The 20,420-nt window shown below is 38.6% G+C and overlaps 1 protein-coding gene across 13 annotated transcripts in view; it reads left to right on the top strand.

The window, feature by feature from the left end:
- Positions 1 to 20,420, top strand: part of ANKS1B (ankyrin repeat and sterile alpha motif domain containing 1B) — a 1,163,098-nt gene that overhangs the window by 810,586 nt on the left and 332,092 nt on the right. For all 13 annotated transcript variants that reach the window (XM_027775658.1, XM_027775657.1, XM_027775654.1 and 10 more), the window contains one exon: positions 14,528 to 14,680. In XM_027775658.1, the coding sequence (XP_027631459.1) occupies positions 14,528 to 14,680 (153 nt within the window). The remainder of the gene's footprint in view (positions 1 to 14,527; positions 14,681 to 20,420) is intronic.

Raw genomic sequence — 20,420 nt, 5'->3', positions numbered from 1 at the left:
ATACAGACAGTAAATGGTGGAGTCAGGATTTAAACTAGTTTACCTCGCTCCCAAGTCTATTCTCTTGACTGATTTGCCTGTATCAGCAGAGTACCATGTCTCCATACCCTGTGGCATAGCCTGTCAATGCATTTCATCTCTGGGGGGAAAAAATGGCCATTTTCACTTTCTTCCATAGATCTATTTTCCTTGGAAATGGAAATTCAGCTTTCCTCTTTTTTAATTTTAATGTTAATAAATAACTACTACACCTTATTGGTACTCAAGAAACTGCCAGATTCCTTCTTTCAGTCTTAAAGAGAAATACATTTTACCTTGTTTTATATGAATTAATGTCAGTAAAGTGCTAAATAGGTACACTTTAAATGATTTTTCAGGTTATAATTTATGAATCACATAGTCCTGACAGGTTAAAAGCTTTTTCTACAATGCATTACCAGTTTTAACCCTCAACCCCTCCTTTATTTAGAAGCTACTGCCTGGTGATAGACGATTGTATTTGCAATTTTCTAACGACTAAGCAGTACATGTATTACAGGCATTTTTGAATGAGAAATGTTCTCTACAGTGTCCCAGAGATTACTGTAGTACGTGTAGAGAAGATTGATTTTTCTACCTCTCACCTCTGGGACTCCATCACACCATCATCTATCAACATTGCCGGCGTCCACTTTGGACAGGGCACGTGTCTAAGTGCCGCATGATGTAGACATGAAGTAACAATTGACCTTACATCCCAAGACCTTAACATCCCCAGGAGGCTTGGAGCTGGATCGAAAAGAGCCGGGGCAACCCAGGATGCATTTCTGCCTACATCCGCAAAACCATGCCCGCATATGCACCAGTCACTTGCTGATTTGCTCATCCATTCGATCAGGACAGTCAGTACATTGTAGCCCTGTGCTTGGTTCAGAAATGAGAATAGAAAAATAGATAAGATAGGGTCCCTGACACAAGGAGTTCTACCCACATTTTAGACAAAGACAAACATACCGAAATCTAAAATACCTTTCTGGAAATGCTATGAGATGAGAGAAGAGCAAAATGCCTGGTGTGGGGGTAGTCAGAGAAGATTTTCTAGATGGAACGATGAAGCTTGAACTGAATCTCTAATGATTAGGTATTGTTAGCCAAGCAGGGTATTGAGGAGTCACTCCAGACAGTGGTCGCTGCCTGTCTTCCTTCTAGAACTAAAGACATTGAAGAAAAATGATTACCTATATTCTCTCTCTAGAGAAATTCACTTACTTCTGAACATATTAAACATATGAGAAACTACTAGGTCGTTGGGGAAGTCATGACGCTTCTTTCTGTCTTTCTATACAAAAATGCATCATGACTTTCCCATAACCCAATAGAAGAAACTCTCCAAATTTTTCTAATCCACTCAAATTTATTTTCTGGAATTTATGAAATACTTGGTCAACTTATTTGAACATATTTTCATATCTTTCATATGTATATATTCTTAGAAGGTAGGAACCTCACACCCTGTTTGCATTTATACAATACCTAGAATGAAGTTACATATATATTTTGTTCTTTAAAATTCTTGTCAAGTTAAATAAGTAATAACTACTAAAACTACTAAGAGCTAATCCTCTACTGAGGATTCTCATAAGTATAGCTGAAAATTCTTAGTTATGCTATTCTCTATGGTATTAAAAATTCTGAACTGCCAAAAACCAAAAACATTATAAGGTTGGAAAATTTTCCCAAAGACCAAGCTATCATTTGTCATGACCCCTGTTCTCACCCAATGGTAGAAGAATAGTGATTAGAATATCCCTTAACTGTAGCTATAAAAGGGGTTCTCAGGAAATACAAACAGGGCTTCCAAATACAATTACAGCAACAATCATAGACTTTACTGAAATTCTTCCTAACGATTCATTCTAGGAGTCTCATGTCACATGTGAGCTGTTAACTAGACAACTGACTGCCCATGTGACATCTACTCTTTTCTGCCTCTTTTGCTCTAGTTGATGTTTGTAATATCTCCTGTCACCAAAGCTTGTTGCAGTGCCACCCATGTTCCTAGTCCTGTTAAATATCCACTGAAAGTGCCAAATATGCTTCTAATGCCTGCCAAGGGCAGCTCCAGAGCTGCAGGTGCCCGACGTGTCAAAGGTGTTGACGTCTGTGCTACTGGCTGTAATGCCCAGTGTCTTCCCATGGAAGGCATCTTAGACAGTGCCAGCTGAATGTTCTGCCAGTGCCACTGAAGCCTGCCAGTGTGGGTACCGTAGCCAGCTGCTGGTTGCCCAATGTTGAGAGCACCACTATCTGCAGTATGGCACGGTCTCTGCTTGCTGATGAAGTTGCTGGTGCCAATTCTGCTGACTCCTTTTGCTTCCAGTTGCCCCCACAACATTTCATGCTGCAATTCTTTTACTGCAGTCTTTTCATCTTAGGGCAGGGCCCATAGAAGCTGGGCCAGGGCACAGTCAGAAGGCCGGATTCTGGAATCCATTCAGAATCACCCATTCCCTCTGAGAGTTATCTATTGCCACTTGAATCAAATTGTATGCATTGACTGTTTTCCCTGGACAGAGTCTTTTGAGGCCCCGATAATCCTCACTGAAAACAGACCCCTGCAAGACCAACCTTGCCTGTCATCAATATATGCCCACACCAGATGAATGAACACATTTCTGATCAAGGTGAGACCTATGCCACCCAGCTGTAGCCATCAAGCAGATAGATCCCAGACCATGTTAGAGAACAAGTAGCATTTTATTGTGTTTCAAGAAATCATGCTGCTCTGTCTTCAAAATATACTGGAATCTGCCAGTTTATTGCTACCTTTACTGTAGCACCCTGTCCAAGCCACTAGCCTTTCTTGTGGACTACTTCCACAACCTCTCAAAAAACCTTCCCATTATCTATTCTCAGCACAGAAGTCAGAGTTGTTCCACTGAAATATAAGCCACCTCTGCTCAAATCCGTGTCCTGGCTTCCAATTCTCCTCAGAATGAAAGTCAGCCCTTCCAAGGCCTTCTTGACCCTTCCTTACCTGGCCCTCAACTACCTGTCTGACCTGCCCTCCTCCTTTTGCACCAGGTTACACTGCTCCAACCTCACTGGTCACCTTTTTATTCTTTGAACATAGTCGGTGCTCACTCCTTCCTGATGGCCTTTGCTCTAGTTGCCCCATCTCCTTAGAATCTTCTCCTCCTAGTTGCCAACACAACCAGTTCAACATCTCGAAATATTTGTTCAAATATTGACTTCTGAATGCAACTTCCCCTCATTAACCTATTTAATATTGTACTTCCCTCTGACTCCCCACACTCCAGCACTCCTAATTGCCCTGCTGTACCATTTTCACAGCACTTACCCCTTCTACCGTATAACAATATGTACCTTTTTATTGAATATGTGTATGAACTATTAGGTCTCTTCTTCGTAGAAGGTAAGCTCTATAAGAATTGGCACTTTGATATGTTTTGCTGATGCATCCAAAACAGTGCCTAGAATAAAGTAAGCACACTAGCATTTGCTGAGTGAGCAAGAGAATGGATGGATGGCTGGATACATGGGTGGATGGGTGGATGGGTGGATGGATGGATGAATGGTAAGTCCTCATTTATGTAACTCACTAAGTGAATGTGAGTATATAACCACGTGAAAGATATCCTTTGTGATGTTCTACCCAGGCAGAACATAAGTTATTCATTTGTATATCACTAACTTTGGTTTTATGATACGTTTATCTGTTTGAAGTACTTCAGGGGATGATATTATTATGCACATGACTAGAGGCTCTGAGAAAGGACATGGTTTTTTAATATCAAATAAATAGAATTGACATTCAGAACATTCATTATCTCAAGTTTGGGGAATATTTTTTAGTGGAGACTAAAAACATGCAAACAATTTTCCCGATTGATAATAGCATTTCAAGTTTCTGCTTTAAGAGCAAAGCAGTGTGCTGCGTAACTATTGAAGAGCTACATGAATGTCAGAAAGCATGTGCTGTCGGAGAAAAAGAAACCCGATGTCTTTTTCTAAATATAGTTCACATCTCTGGTCGAGGTTGAAAATGTGAATGACGGTGAGCATTGTTCAGCACCTTATTCTAGTTACAAAAATCCTCTGTTCATCTCTCATCTGAGTCCTTGCCTCATAAAAGAGCTTAGCAACAGGAAATAAATCGGAAAAAAATAGTGATGTTTGTTTGACAAAGGGCTCCAGGGTCAACATTATCTCAACAAGGATTTTAGAAATGAAAAGATGGTAAAAACTTTTTCTTTTATTGAATTAATATATGTATTATATATATAATATATATGTATATACACACACATGTATATATTATATATACATGTACACACACACATATATATATTCTTTTTACCAAAAGCTTCAGAGAGAAGTACTATACAATCCTTAAAATAATTCAAGTCCAAGGACCGTGTTTCCATGTGTACTGTGTAGGGGTTCTATTGGTCTTTCCATCCACATGTCCACGTGTATCTTACATGGCAGGTCACTGTTCATAAGTGACACTGCAGACAGTCATTCTCCATGTGCACAGATGAGGCTGATCAGACCAGTGCCCCACTAACAGTCTACTTACACTGTTCACAAAGAGATAAAGAGATTGTTTGTAGTTGTTGCTATTGTTACCACTTTTTCCCCAACCATGACTTATAGAACTTGTCTGTGTTGGCAGCTTTAAGCTGTGCTCATCCCAGTGCTGTTTACCAAAAAGAGTGCCCCCTGTCTCTGATGGTTAGAGTTTAGACTTGTCTAAGTCAGTGTTTTTATGGCTATTCTGTGCTATTAGAAGCTGATCACTCATGTGTCTTAAAAAGCATTTCTTACCTATGCATTCTTTTTTTTTTTTTTATTAATTGCTAGAGGGTACATGCGATCACCAGAGAGAGATAGACAAGGAGAAGGAGAAAGCACGCCCCCTCCAGTGGGGTGTGTTCATACGCAATCTGTTTTTCTCCATTCCTTTGTTCTGTCAAGATGTTGGGGCCAACACTTGAACCACATGGCCATCCATATGGGATGTGGCTCCCTTAACCACCGGGCTATGGGGCTGGCCTGTTCATGCACTCATTGTTGCCCTTCATTTCACTTCTAGTTTACTCCATCATCTAAGACTCATTAAAATTAGGGTTACCTCAGTACCCCCTGAACTAGACCCTTAAATCAGTTCTCTTATTCATGAGCTAGAAATCATGGGACATTAAAAGACTGTTTATTCCTTGGGGCCACCAGGTGGTATGGCGATTAAGGCACTGAATTCCCACATAGCTGACTATGATTTGAGTTCCGGACCTGACAACTTGCTTTCTCATTTTCTCTCCCTCTCTTTCTCTCACTCTCTCTCTACATCTCTCCCTTGTGAGCTCACATGCCCTCTAGCAAATAAAAATAATAATAAAATTAAATAACGAATTCTTAAAAAATATACTATATCCCAAAGGACTTTACTTTCCCTTTATTCCCTAAAAATTACAGTGCCAACTAATATTCAGTTATCATTCCCTTTACTGTTCTTGCTCTATTCTAAAGCTGAAAAATCTTCAAGTGTCTGAACACTCAAGGGACCCTAAATCAGCGAGGCCTAATTCATGGTGAGAAAAACAGTAGCTCCTCCACAGTTTAAGTCCATAATGGCATCCAGACACAATACTCTTGGCTCTGAGGGTTTAGGTTTCTCTCTATTCTTTTATAAGAATCGTATACATGGGACCAGCAGTTAGCGTAATGGCTATGTCACTGGACTCCCACGTAGTCGACTGCGGTTCACGTCCCGGACCTGGTGGCTTAAAACTCACGCCGGGAGTGTGTGCATGCATGCCCAAGATCCGGAGAGGAGAATGGAGGAGAAGGGATTGCGGCATGGCCCTCCTCCCTGAGGGGTGATTTCTCACTTTCTATCTCTCTGTCTCTCTCTGTCTGGCGAGTGCACGTGCCCTATAGTAAAAAACTCTAAAAATAAAAAAAAAAAAAAAAAAATGTATTACCCTTGAAAGGGGCCCCAAATGTTTGAGGTTGGGGCCAACACTTGAACCACATGGCCATCCATATGGGATGTGGCTCCCTTAACCACCGGGCTATGGGGCTGGCCTGTTCATGCACTCATTGTTGCCCTTCATTTCACTTCTAGTTTACTCCATCATCTAAGACTCATTAAAATTAGGGTTACCTCAGTACCCCCTGAACTAGACCCTTAAATCAGTTCTCTTATTCATGAGCTAGAAATCATGGGACATTAAAAGACTGTTTATTCCTTGGGGCCACCAGGTGGTATGGCGATTAAGGCACTGAATTCCCACATAGCTGACTATGATTTGAGTTCCGGACCTGACAACTTGCTTTCTCATTTTCTCTCCCTCTCTTTCTCTCACTCTCTCTCTACATCTCTCCCTTGTGAGCTCACATGCCCTCTAGCAAATAAAAATAATAATAAAATTAAATAACGAATTCTTAAAAAATATACTATATCCCAAAGGACTTTACTTTCCCTTTATTCCCTAAAAATTACAGTGCCAACTAATATTCAGTTATCATTCCCTTTACTGTTCTTGCTCTATTCTAAAGCTGAAAAATCTTCAAGTGTCTGAACACTCAAGGGACCCTAAATCAGCGAGGCCTAATTCATGGTGAGAAAAACAGTAGCTCCTCCACAGTTTAAGTCCATAATGGCATCCAGACACAATACTCTTGGCTCTGAGGGTTTAGGTTTCTCTCTATTCTTTTATAAGAATCGTATACATGGGACCAGCAGTTAGCGTAATGGCTATGTCACTGGACTCCCACGTAGTCGACTGCGGTTCACGTCCCGGACCTGGTGGCTTAAAACTCACGCCGGGAGTGTGTGCATGCATGCCCAAGATCCGGAGAGGAGAATGGAGGAGAAGGGATTGCGGCATGGCCCTCCTCCCTGAGGGGTGATTTCTCACTTTCTATCTCTCTGTCTCTCTCTGTCTGGCGAGTGCACGTGCCCTATAGTAAAAAACTCTAAAAATAAAAAAAAAAAAAGAAAATCGTATCCATAACAGAGTCTGATTCTAAACAGAGGCTTCATGCATCAGACTTATTTGAACACGTGTCCCCTTCCTCACTACAGATGTACAACACAGAGGCCTTATCACATTTTGCTTCCAATGGCAGTCACAGTGTATTAATCCTTTCAATGTCCGCAGAAGGAACACCATTACATGAAACACTCAAGTTCTCAAACTCCATAAAGGACATTTCCCCAAAGGTCACCTAAAACCCTTCACAAATGAGACGATGTATATGAAATCATTTTAGGCTCTTTAAAGTCCCATATGTTTGTTGGGTGATGTTCTTTCCACAAATAGCACTATCCATTTTGTAGACATGTCTCAGCAAAGTTGCACTGATAGCACTTAGATGATGATGAATAGACACTTTTTTCTGGGGCCCCATGGTCAGTGGTTCAGTCTTTCTCTTTCATGTTCAATAAGTCTTTTAAGAGCCACTGATGAAACAGCACAGCGATATCTAAGCCCAGGTCTCACAGCCTGTGAGCGATTTGATCCCCACTCTACCTGGTAGACCCGCCTTTGGACTTGGCAGCACTTTGTCTGCCTGTACTGCTTGTCCTGGTTTATTTTCAGGGCTGCTATCAGTCCAAGTCTTAGCTAGCAGCAGGACAGAGCAGGAGAGTCCAGAACAAGAAACCGAAATAGAGGGAGGTACCCATCGATAGCCCTCGCCTGTATTACAAAAGCCATATCTGGCAGGAAGTCTGAGAGTGCAAAGTACATCCAGGTGGGAAATGAGAAGCCACAATCCATTGTAGTTTCATGGCAAGTGTGAGTAGCTGAGCCTGGCACATCAGGCCTGTGGCACAGTTGGGTGTACATAAATGAGAGCTTGGCATGTTTGCGTCTAGGGAGTGGCATGCCACAGCAATGGAGGCCTTTGCCTACATGAGGGCCTTCACCTGATGATTGCATGTGCACTTCACATGCAAGCACCCAACTCCCACATCAAAGTTAAGTAACTTCCAGACACTTGCAGTGTTTTAGCACAAAGATTGTTAACCCAGTGAGTCTAGTATCTCTCTATAATTTCCAAGATAGACAAAAGGCAAGCTCTTTCCCCTCAATGCCAGTGCATTTATTTTAAGTTTTTTGTGATAGAGTGCATGCACCCATCAAAGAGAGACAGAGAGCTAGAGAGAGGGAAAGTGAGAAATCACCCACCAGGGGGATGGCCATACTGCAATCCCTTCTCCTCCATTCTCCTCTTGGGACTTTGGGCATGCACGCACATACACTCAGTGTGATTATCAAGGTGCCAGGTCCAGGACTAGAACTGTGATCAGCCATGTGGGAGTCCAGCACCTTAACTGCTACCCTACCTGCTGGTCCCTCCAGTGCATTTTTGGACACATTCTTTTATGACTCTGAACTTCCTCAACCCTGAGTCCTCATTTCCTACCCCTTTCCATGCCTATTCCTTTGTATGTGCTAAAATCTTTGTCTCTATTCTCTCCCCATGCAAATTCCTTGAGTTTAGATTGTGCTCTCCATTTCCTCCTCTCTAACTCAGACTCTACCCCCAGGACCTTGCTCCTGTGCCCTTCTCAGTAAGGTCCCTGGCGACCTCTTTACCAGATTCCACAAATCCTTCTCCTTCCTCATCCTGTTAGACTTCCCTGCAGCATCCCATTGCTGGCAACCACACCCTCCTTGAAGCCCAGTTTCCCCCCCTTCTCATCTCAACCATTCCATTTTTGTCTCCTGAGTCTAATTCTTATTTTTTCCCTGTTTATGGAAAAGTGTTGGTTTATTCTCAGGCCATTTCTCTTCTCACACTACATGGTCACCCTCTGCAGTCCTATCCACCCATGATTTCAGCTCCACTTCAGCTAAAAATAACTGATTTACTGAGTGTTTCTATGTGCCAAGAACTGTGCTAAATTTCACTTGCATTATTTCATTAAAAACGTATGAAAACCCTCAGAGTTAGAGACTCTTTTTATCCCTCACATTACTAATCAGAAAATGGATACTTAGGAAGGATGAGTAGTTTACTGAAGGTTATACACCTGCCCACACTGCTGCTGATGCCAAAGGTTATGCTTCCTTCCCCCTAGTCTTCTCCTCCAAGTTTAAAATGCTGTTCTGCAGCATCATTGATTTCTTATGTCTCAAAATTATTTTTGTCTTCCCAGTCTACCTTATTTTCTTTGTAATACTATGAGGTACCCAGGTATCCTAGTTAGAAACTTGTGGTTTTCCTACATATTCCTCCTTATCCCTTGTATAGTTGTCACATGGGGGTGGTGGTATGATTGACAAAAAGATGCCAACTAATGCAGTTAAAGGAAATGAAACTTCTTTAACAACAACAGATGTGAAAACTTATGGCTTTACAAAAGCAGAGACAATGCAATGTACAGTCAGCCTTCTGTATCCGTGGTTCTGTATCTGTGAATTCAAACTAACCGCAGATTGAAAATGTTTCAAGTTTGCTAATACGTACTATGAAGTTAGACTTGCAGTGCTTGTCTCTGTACTGAGCATGTGCAGACATTTTTCCTTGGAGTTATCCCCTAAATAATATAGCATAACAACTATTTTCATAGCATTTACATTGTCCTAGATATTATAAATAATCTAGAAATATATTTTTAAATTTATTTATTTTTATTTCCTTTTTTTAATATTTTTGTTTTTAATTAATTAATTTGCATTCATTCACTGAGCATTGTCACAGCATACAAAATGTAATTTCCCACTCAGAACATACTGCCTAGTGGCTAAATCATACATGTTATTGTCAATAATTTTCCATTTCTAGTTTCATATATATTTTTTTCCTCCTATTTCTCACCCTCTGCCATTTCCCACCCTCCTCCCACACTATCTCAGTTCTCCTGTTATTTTCCATTCCTCCCCCCCCACATTTTGTTGATTCACAAAATTTCTTAAATAATCCAACTACTTTCAATAGCAAGCTCAGCTGATCTATACATATATATCTATGAATATATGTCTGACTTTAGGCATGAAATTCTGAGTAGAATGAATACACTATAAGGTAGCACCTAGCTGATGATATATAGCTTACTACAATTATTAATTGTGGATCTTTTACTATATTTTTTAATTTCAAAAAAAGCAGTTTTGGGGGACCAGCAGTTAGCGTAATGGCTATGTCACGGGACTCCCACATAGTCGACTGCGGTTCGCATCCCTAACCTGGTGGCTTAAAACTCATGCCGGGCATATGTGCATGCGTGCCCAAGATCCCGAGAGGAGAATGGAGAAGGGATTGCAGCGTGGCCATCCCCCCTGGGGGGTGATTTCTTGCTTTCTGTCTCTCTGTCTCTCTCTGTCTGTCTGGCGAGCACACATGCCCTATAGCAAAAACCTCTCAAAAAAAAAAAAAAAGCAGTTTTTTGTAGAGAAGAATTTAGAGATTCCTCAAAAATCTACAAATAGAACTACCATATAATCCAGCAATCCCACTCCCTTGGTATCTACCCAAAGGACAGAAGAATACTTAATAGGAAAAGTGTTTGCATCAATGTTTATTGCGACACTATTCGCAATTGCTAAATCATGGAAGCAACCCAAATGCCCATGAACAGATGAATGAATACAAAAACTGTGGCACATATACTTTATGGAATACTATTCAGTCATAAAAATATATATATATAAAACCCTGGCTTTTGACAGAAAGTGGGAGAATATGGAAGATTTACTGCTGAGTAAAGCAAGCCAGGCTATGAAGGAGAGACATTGTATGCCCCCACTTAATATATACAGAGTTTCTGCACTCTATAACTGGAACTGATTGACTAAAGGATATAGAAACACAGTATATGGATGTAAATACCAGATATGGTATGTGTAAAAGAGTAGTGTCTTGTCAGGGTTATAAACAGAGGAAAAGTAAGATGATGTGTTAGCTTTCACTTGGGCAATGGAGTGATAGATCCCCATTACCTGAGGTAGGAAGCGTGAGTGAGAGTCAGTTTTTGAACTGACGGTGATAATGTTGTTTTTTACTTCTTGTAGTGATACCTACAGAACATCACATACATGAGATGTCCTACAACTTGTTAGAAACTTGTGTCTTAGAGCTTAAGAAGAGAAGCCAGACCTGGAAAAATCACTCCAGGAAATAGGGTCAAAGCATTCCAAGCATAAAAACATTATATTTGCAAAGATATGACTGCAGTTCATGTTGAGGAACTATCTGGCAATTTAATGAACTGTTTAGGCAAATACAAGTGTCTAATCACATTTATTAGGATACACATATAGAGTAGTGGAAGATTTAAGTTGAGCTCAATTGGCCTTGAATGCTGGAATAGGACATTTGAGGCTTTCTTGAGAAGGAGTCACTTCAGGTTTATATGCCAGAGTTGACTTAAGAGTTGTCTTTTAGGGGGCCAGCAGGCAGTGTGGTGGTTAAGGGCACTGGACTTCCACATGGCCAATGTGGTTTGAGTCCTGGACCTGGCAGCTTGCTTTTTTTACTCTCTCTCTCTCTTTCTCTTTTTCTCTCTCTTACTCTATCCCTCTCTGGTCAAATTTTAAAAATAAATAAATTTACATAGAAAGAAAGAAAGAAAGAAAGAAAGAAAGAAAGAAAGAAAGAAAGAAAGAAAGAAAGAAAGAAAGAAAGAAAAGAAAAGAAAAGAAAAGAAAAGAAAAGAAAAGAAAAGAAAAGAAAACACGATAGTAAGATAGAAGCTGGACCAAAAGAGGGAGGCCAAGTGGAAGCTTATTGCATTAGTTTTTGCAAAACTAACAAGAACCTAAACAGTGGCAGTAGGAACAAAAATAAAAGAACAGATGGGAGAATTGCTTTGGAAGAAATCATTGTGCAGCACAGTAACCATTCTGCATATCATTAAATACGTGTCAAGTTAATTTTGTAACTTCATTTGGCTCTAATGGTTTCCTCTCTTCAGGTATGCAAGCCTTCATAATTTATTGGTCATCTGTTCACATATTTTAATTAAGAATTATAATTTCCATGAGGAAGAGACTGTGATTATTTTGTTCTCTACTATTTCCACAACATTCATCAGAATAGGCACTGATTAAATATTGATCGAATAAGTGGATGGATGAACACAACCTCTGCACACATTAACATAGCCATTTCCAGGGTCTCTTCAATTTTGTTCTTCTCCTGTCCCTGCCTTTCATCCTCCACCCCTGCCTCAATGTTTTTCTCCCTCTCTTGCATTTCAGGTTGGTCTAGGAGTAATCACATTACCGAGCAGTCTGCATTCAGTGAGATACTGATTTGTTGTGTTTTTGTTTTCCAATCCCTACATTTAAATAAATTCAGTCGACTCTGTCTGTACTAGTTCTTAATATTGTCTCAGACATATCCAATAACTATCCAATCACAAATTATTGAAAATTCAGTTCAAATCCATTTTAAACCTCCTCCAATCTTATTTCCTTCAAACACCTCCCCACTCCAAGTTTAGGCTTATTCCAAACGACTGGTACCTCTTTCTCATCTGATCCTAATCCGTTGGTTTGAGAAAAGAAGGAGAATTTGGGAGAAAGGCAAACTTCTTTATAATGAGGTTTACTTCGTGGCCCTGAGATTGTTCAGTGAGCACAGACCGTTCCACAATCCTTGTGTAGCAAGTGCCTACTGATTGCTCTCTCGAAGGAGTGTGTGTGAGTGCTTGAGGGCAGTCTGTAGGACCCCCACAGCACAATTTCCTGATATGGCACAACTGACTCTCTTCCCAGAGGGATTCATCACGACTCCCTAAGTTTGTCCCCAGTATCCACTGCTTGGTGGTCAGCCGCTTGGGTAACTATGTTAGGTGCTTGGGTCAGCTAACTGCAAGACCTTCCTGCCAGGCTGTTCATTTCAACTCCAGTGATTCACTCTTTCTTTCTTCTTTCCCTTTCTCCAGTAATTTTCATATAACTGGGACAATCTGGGTAAAGTGATTCGTTAGAATAGCAGTTCGACTACCTCTTAATCCCTGGAGAATGAATACACATAGCCCCAATATTTTCATAACATCTAGTAAAATCTAAAGTCACTTAATACCTTCGGCCCTCCACTTGAGATCCTAGTCTCCCATTTTACATATACATAACATCCAGTATCTTGTGAATGCCACTAAATTTCATTTTGCAAACACCGAGTTCTCATTTACATTTGTAGCTACTGTGTAAGAAATACTGAGTTGAGTGTTACATGAGTAAACATTTACTGAGTAGCTAAAATAGGTAAGTTAATGTAAAAGTGAAATATGAAAGTCTGATGCAGTTCAGACTCCAGTGCAAATAATGAATTGCACTCTGAAGTAGGGGACCTTGAAACCTCAGATGGAAATTAGACTGGGAAGTGGAACAACAGGAAAGAGGAAAGGAGAAAAAGTAACTTTAAAGTGAAGGAGTCAGGACAATCTCAAAAGTGAAAACTCTGCATAGTGACAGAAAGCTTAACATATTTAAGATTAAAATCTGATTCCCTGATGCCCAGACTAATCTTTTCTCTGCTCACAAATCAGAATCATATGGATTTCCATTAATATTTATCTCCCTAGAATCTGAAGGAAAAGAAAAATCTATGTTGCATTTTGCCCGGTTTTGCTATTCCCATCATGAATTTCAGTGAAGGCTCGCATCAGGTTGATGAGGTGCCAGCTGTCCTTAATAACGGAAGCAGTAGGTATATGCCGTGGCATGCAAAACAGCACCAGTTTGGGAAGTGAGTTACTTCGATACCCAAGAACTACAAATCCAACTCAAATTTCAAATAAAAGCTGAAGGACTAGAATAATCCACACAAAATTTTAAACCCAGAAGTTCCTTTTGCTTAAATTACTTTCACACTCCAATTTAAACTCAGAAACATTATGTCGCTGTCACACTTCTTTGTTCTCCTAAAGTTTAAAAAAAAAAATCGCTCTGTATATAGATGACAAAAAATAGGAGCCTGTCTGCCAGCAAGTTCTCTATTCATGTCTAACATGCTGTAAAGTCGATGCAGAACACATGATCTTAAAACACCCAAAAGCCTCTTCTTCACTGGCTTACCACAGCAGTCTGTTTCTCCAGCATGTTTGCACTACCTACAATCCATGTCTTGGCATAAGCATGATTCCTGTTTGAATGTGTAAGCTGGGCAGTATTTCCACATGCTTTGATGTTGTGCATTATCTTCTATATTTTGGAACTACCGTCCCTTGTGCCTTCGGTATTGAATTTGATACCACTCAACTGACATCATTTTAAATTCCATCCAACAGAATACCAATGATGGCAATCACAGAAGTTTGACATATTTAGTTCTCTCAAATATAGAGTTCATTTAGCATCTAAATTGGAAATTTGTGGGTGTATTTTTGAAAACTAATTCAGCGTGAAAATTATTAATGATTTAGAATTGTGCATAAAGTATTTTCTTTTTCCTCATCCAGAAAGATCTATCAGATAAATTTCCAAGTGACAAGATACACTTTCTTGTTGGAACACAAAGTAAACAATTAAAATTAATCCTAATGTGATTTTGTTCATTTCAGATGAGACCCATTGGTCATGATGGCTACCATCCCACCTCTGTAGCGGAGTGGCTGGATTCTATTGAACTGGGTGACTACACCAAAGCCTTTCTAATTAATGGCTACACATCAATGGACCTGTTGAAAAAAATCTGGGAGGTTGAACTTATTAATGTAAGTTGGTCTCTTAATTTCATCTTAGCCATTCAAATCTTGATAAATGACATTTTATTGTAGGTGGGTCATTTTTTCTTGTAACTGTTCAGACACCTAACAAGGACTTACAGATATCTTATAGATACCCTCGGAGGACTCTGAGAGTATTTCGCACTATCTAAGAAAAGCTTTTAAGCATTTTTAGGTTTTTCCACCTTAGGAAATTTTGTTGGTTTAAGATATGACTGTGATAATTAAAAGGTTCATATCCTGATTTTTGCTCATATTCACCGTTAAAGATTTAAACATTTGTTTTAGTTTTTTATCTATCATGTTTCTTATATCTATTCCTTAATTGCATGTGCACCCATCATGCTTAAAGAGACTACTTAGGTTCTTACTAAGTAGGCTACTATAGTATCAATTTTTTTATTTTATGGAATTGGTGTCTAATCTTATGTTGTCTCTGCTTTATTCATACACTTGGCATAGATGTTCTAAAAAACTATCCAACATATGTTGCCACATATTTAAATCCTAAGAGATCAGCTAAATAGGCATGAATGATTTTGATACTTTTCATATTTCATTTTTACTTCTTCTCTATTTTTTCTAATGAAATAAATGAAGGAATTAGATGAAAATATAGCATTAAATGACCATGTACTTGAATGATCATTTAATGAATATTTGGCATTAGAAACATTTCTTTTTTAAAAAGAATTATCTTATTTAACTTTATTTATTTAAATTTGACCAGAGAGGGACAGAGTCAGAGAGGGAAAGGGAGGAAGCAAGCCAAAAGGTCCAGAATTTTAACCATGGTAGGCCATGTGGGAGTCCAGCGCCCTTAACCACCATGACACCTGCCAGCCCCAGAAACATTCCTTTTTTGAAAAGAGAAGTGTGAAATCATTTTACCTTTCAGAGAATTTTTTAGCTTTGTATTCCAATCCTTGAGGAAAAAGGCAGTCCTAAACTGAAAGATAAAGTATATAAATTCTGATGGTTCAAATTGCCGTTCTACCTCTTATGCCATTTTCTCCACCAAAGCCCAGTTTCTGCGTTTTACATGTCATTAGTTATTTTTAATGATGGATGATGTTAGTAACTATTTTTGCTTTTAAAAATATGTCTCAAAAACAATCCCTTTTCTGAAACATGAAAATTGTTCTTTAATCTGAAAAATCACAGTAAATAGATACCTTCTTGACTTCTAATTTTCCATGAATACCTCTTTCTTCACTTTATGCTTCTTACCCCCAAACAATTGCTTACTTCAGAAGAAACTCACACTCTGACTAAAAGCCTCTAGTTCATTTCACCCTTAGTCTGTGTGGAAATGAACTGACTGGAACTATGTTGTTTGTTGTTGTTCAATCAGGCTACGATTTCAATTCTCTGTGACACTTATCCTACAGCTACTCTTTAGACATTTGTTCCATAGATCAACCAGTTTTCAAGTTGAGTTGTATCCCAGTGAGCAGTGTAACTTGAAAAATATTTCCGTGTAATGTTCTGAATATTGCTTTCTTCTGAAGAACAATAGTTCCAATAGGTAACACATGAATCATTCACCTGACAGGTATTAGCCAGATCCCCCAATGACAAGAGTGGATTTCAATAGAACACTATTATAACATGTTTTCATTAAAACAAGGATCATGTACAATTTGAAGCTGTATGTCTCTCCAAATTCTAATGCCTGATTTGGTATTTAAGATGTGGGCCTGGACCCTCACTTTCCCAAGTGCTCTGGGTACCAGTGGCCTAGAGATCCATCCAGTGATGACAGCCAGGCCTCATAGACAGCTGCAGTGACTGCAAGGACAGTGGTAGTTGGAAGGCCTGCAAGGTTAACTGCCAGGGCTTGGGGATAGATCCACCACTACCCACCAGGGCTGGACCAACCAGCCTTGAGGTAAAACAGGAAAATAACCTTTTCTACCTGTGCTGGTTCTTCAAGGGTTTTTGCCTTTATCTACATTTGCTATAATGCAATCTGATTTCAATCCAGGGAGAAGTGCTTATTACAAGTGTTACATTAGAACTTGAAAACATGGTCACTGTGTTTTAGACCTTCAGACCAGATTCTTCTGGCCTGGAGTACACTATCTGTGTCTTCCACCAACCTGGTATATTTCCCTTAAAGTAAACTAGTTGAATTTAAATTTCCTGTGATGTCTTTGTGGGGAGGCTTTACAGTCACTTACCTCAGCAGATATGTTTATTATGGACAAAAACTAATCTGACACTTGGATATCAGAAAACAAAATTTTTATGCCCATTAAAACTGAGCAGTTCATTTGATGGTTTGGGGTTGTCAGTATTAAAATGAGAAAAAGGCAAATGTAACTTTTGGTTTGCAAAATTTGGGGCTGATCTCAAATTCAACTTTTGTTTGTCTTAACTAAGGTGGGAAGGTATCCAAATATAAGAAAGTCTCATGTAAAATATGGGCTCAATAATCCTATAAAAGTACCCAGACTTTATTGTTTTCTAGCTTAAAGGGAATGCACACTTACCTTGATTTAGAGCAAAGTCTTTTAGGAAAGTTCACATCCTCAATCATTTTAATATGTGGCTAGTTTAAGGGAACTAAATTGCTCTAGGAACTTTGCTATGGAGTGAAATGTACAAGTGTAAATTGTCTCTGATACAGAAGTCTGGTGGGGGAGAGAAGGTGAATGGAGGATGAAAAGACTGGCCCCTGATATGATTACAAGTGATTTCAACATCATTAAGTAGCATTAGTTATCCATCCAATAAAACATGGCATTGTGCTTGGTATTAGACAAATTTTAATACAGTCTTACTCAAAATACTTTAATAAGGAAATCAACATTATCTTAAGCTGTGACTTGAAAAATAGAAAAACATATTTGAAATTATGATCTTTCAAAAGGCCCTCAAAGATCTTTTTCTTCGTAGAATATATTATTGTCATAGAAAACCTAGGTCATTTGAATAAAATAATAGGGGTTTTAGTCACAACACTACTCGAAGTGTAGTAATGAGAGTAGTGGGAAATTTATGATTATTATTATTTTTTATTATTATTTTTGCTATAGGAAGTGTGCACTCATGGAGAGAGAGAGAAAGGAAAAGTGAGAAATCACCATCCAAGGGGAAGAGTCATGCCACAATTTCTTCTCCATTTTCTTCTTGGGATTTTGGTCACCCATGCACAGGTACCTGGTGTGTTTTTCAAGTCGCTGGGTCTGGGACTTGAACTACAGAGTCAGCCATGTGGGATTCAGTGCCTTGATCACCATGCCATCTGCTGGCCCAAGTAGTGAGATTTTTAACATCAGCATTGCTAGCAGTGGAAATCGAGCATAGAGACACTTAACGACATGAGATATTGCCAATCTTATAGGCCCTTGGGTGTCTGGAATTAGATAATGAAATATTGGATAATAATTAGTCCATTTATTCCTCTATTTTTCACATTCAGAAGCTGATGTTTAATTGATAGATTTTACTCCTAATTCTGCCACTATTATTAGTGATATCATTAATACAACTCTTGGCTGTGTATAGATATTCTAGTGTTAAAACAAAACCAGAGAATGGCATGGTGGTTGGGAAAGCCTAGATCCCCCATGGCTGACTGCTCAGTTCAAGTCCTGAACCTGGCAGCTTGCAAAACATGACAGGCACATGTGCATGCATACCCCAAATCCCAAAAGGAGAGAGAGAGAGGAGAGGGGATTATGGCGTGACCACTCCCCATGGGGACTGATTTCCCACTTTCCCTCTATATATATATATATTTGTCTCTCTGTCTGGTGAGCACACACACCCTCGGGCCAAAAATCTTTTTTTAATACATGTCATTTTCAATTTCTTTCTTTTTTTTTTTTGTTTTGTTTTTTTTTTTTAGTTTTTTAGTTTTCCTTAGTGAGGTCTTTGACTTCTTCAGTTAGGTTTATTCCTAGATATATTTTTTCTGGCTATTGTAAATGGGATTGCTTTAATCAATTCTACCTCAGTGTGCTTATTACTCATGTATAGAAATGCTATAGATTTTTGTATATTGATTTTGTTTCCTGCCCCTGTACTGTATTTGTTTATCACTTCCAGTAGTTTTTTTGTGAATACATTGGGAAAAATTGTTAGACAAATTGTTGCCTCTGCAGATGCTAGCTGGATGAGCCTGTAGTTTGAATTATAGTCCCTTCCAAAGGCTTATTAAGAGAATTAAAGACTAGTTAACAGTACATAATCACGTGAATTTTTTTTCAACTCAGAAGTTACACAGTTCTGGTAAATGGTATTAACAGGTTTGCACAACAGTTCCTACTGCTACTGCCAACCTCAACAGCCCAGCATAAGTGAAATTTTATAGATAACAAGTGCTAGACGTTTTCTCTGTGACATCTGTATGGTTTAATGATGTAATTAAAAATAACTATTTTAGGACCATGCAAATAATCTGTTATCCGTTTTCTAGATAAAATAAGTGTTGAAATTATGAAAAACAGTGTTAATTCCTTTCACTTAGTGTACCTACTAAGGAAGGGCCCTTGGGTAAGACCAAATAAATTTGAACACTGTCCAATTTATTATTTTGTGAATCAGTGAAGAACATGTGGTTAATTGTTTCCATGGGTTTTACTATTATTTACGAAAGAAACCATTCTAGCCCAGTTTTATTATATCCTGTGGTACTGATAATGATAAAAAGTACACTTTGAATAGACAGAATGAAATTCAAGTTTTAATGCATTCTTAAATCTGTGCTCATAAGAATAGCTTTAAAAATCTGATTACAGTGGTGGGTTGTTTTTTAAATACCTTTGGGTAGAAAAAATAAACTAGTTAAGGTAGCAATACCCATATGTGTCTCATGAAAGTTATTTCATGTCTCCCATGAAAATAATTTGCAATTATTTTTGCAATAGTAAATTAATTAGAAAAATCATTTACTTCTTGCCTAATAGCTACTGAAACTATACAAAGGTCCATTTAAGATTATTGGATTCCTTTCTTTCTTTCAAGTTGTTGATTTAATTTCTACCTTTCCAGAAAAGTTTTATGATAATCTAACCATTTGGAGATGTGCTAAGAAATTTTCTAATTTCATGTCAGTTCTTTAATAGTGTGGTGATATTTGCTTTAAATGCTATAGAATTATTATCTCGTGAGTATCAGATATAAATTTAGTGGTTGCTTTGATGTTTTTATTCCATGAACAGTATTATAAATTCACACTCCTATTAATCTCTTTTACATTGTGTGAATATGTGTGTGTGAAAGAAAGAGTATGCACATGTGTGAGTGTGTGTGTATATTTATTGGATAATGATAAATGATAATTTATGCTTACAACCAAGAATAATCAGCAAGTTTACAAATGGCAGGGGAGGGATGAGGAGGATGAATGTTCTAATTCCATTTCCAAACCAATTATTTTAAGTAAAAGGTTATGCCTTCACTACAGGACATTAATAAATGAGAAAATATTCATATTTCCACACCAGGGAGGCTACATCAGTCAACACTTCAAATATTAACAATTTAATCAAAGCCAAAGGCTTAAACTAAATGACTAGATGTGAGTATTCAAGTGTAGAGTAAACTTTATAAATTATCTGTGGATTTAAGCATTTCATTTATACTCATATACAGTAAAGCTTGCTCCTTAAAAGCCATCAGGACAGCTTTAGACACAAATTCTCAGCATTAGACTTTAGGCATGTGTCAGGTGAAGCCTCTGAATTCCACTACCCCCCACATCTAAATTTCAAGCTCT

The sequence above is a fragment of the Tupaia chinensis genome, unplaced genomic scaffold (assembly GCF_000334495.1).
Source record: "Tupaia chinensis unplaced genomic scaffold, TupChi_1.0 Scaffold000054_1, whole genome shotgun sequence".
Taxonomy (NCBI): domain Eukaryota; kingdom Metazoa; phylum Chordata; class Mammalia; order Scandentia; family Tupaiidae; genus Tupaia; species Tupaia belangeri.
This window is presented reverse-complemented; position numbering and strand designations above follow the sequence as displayed.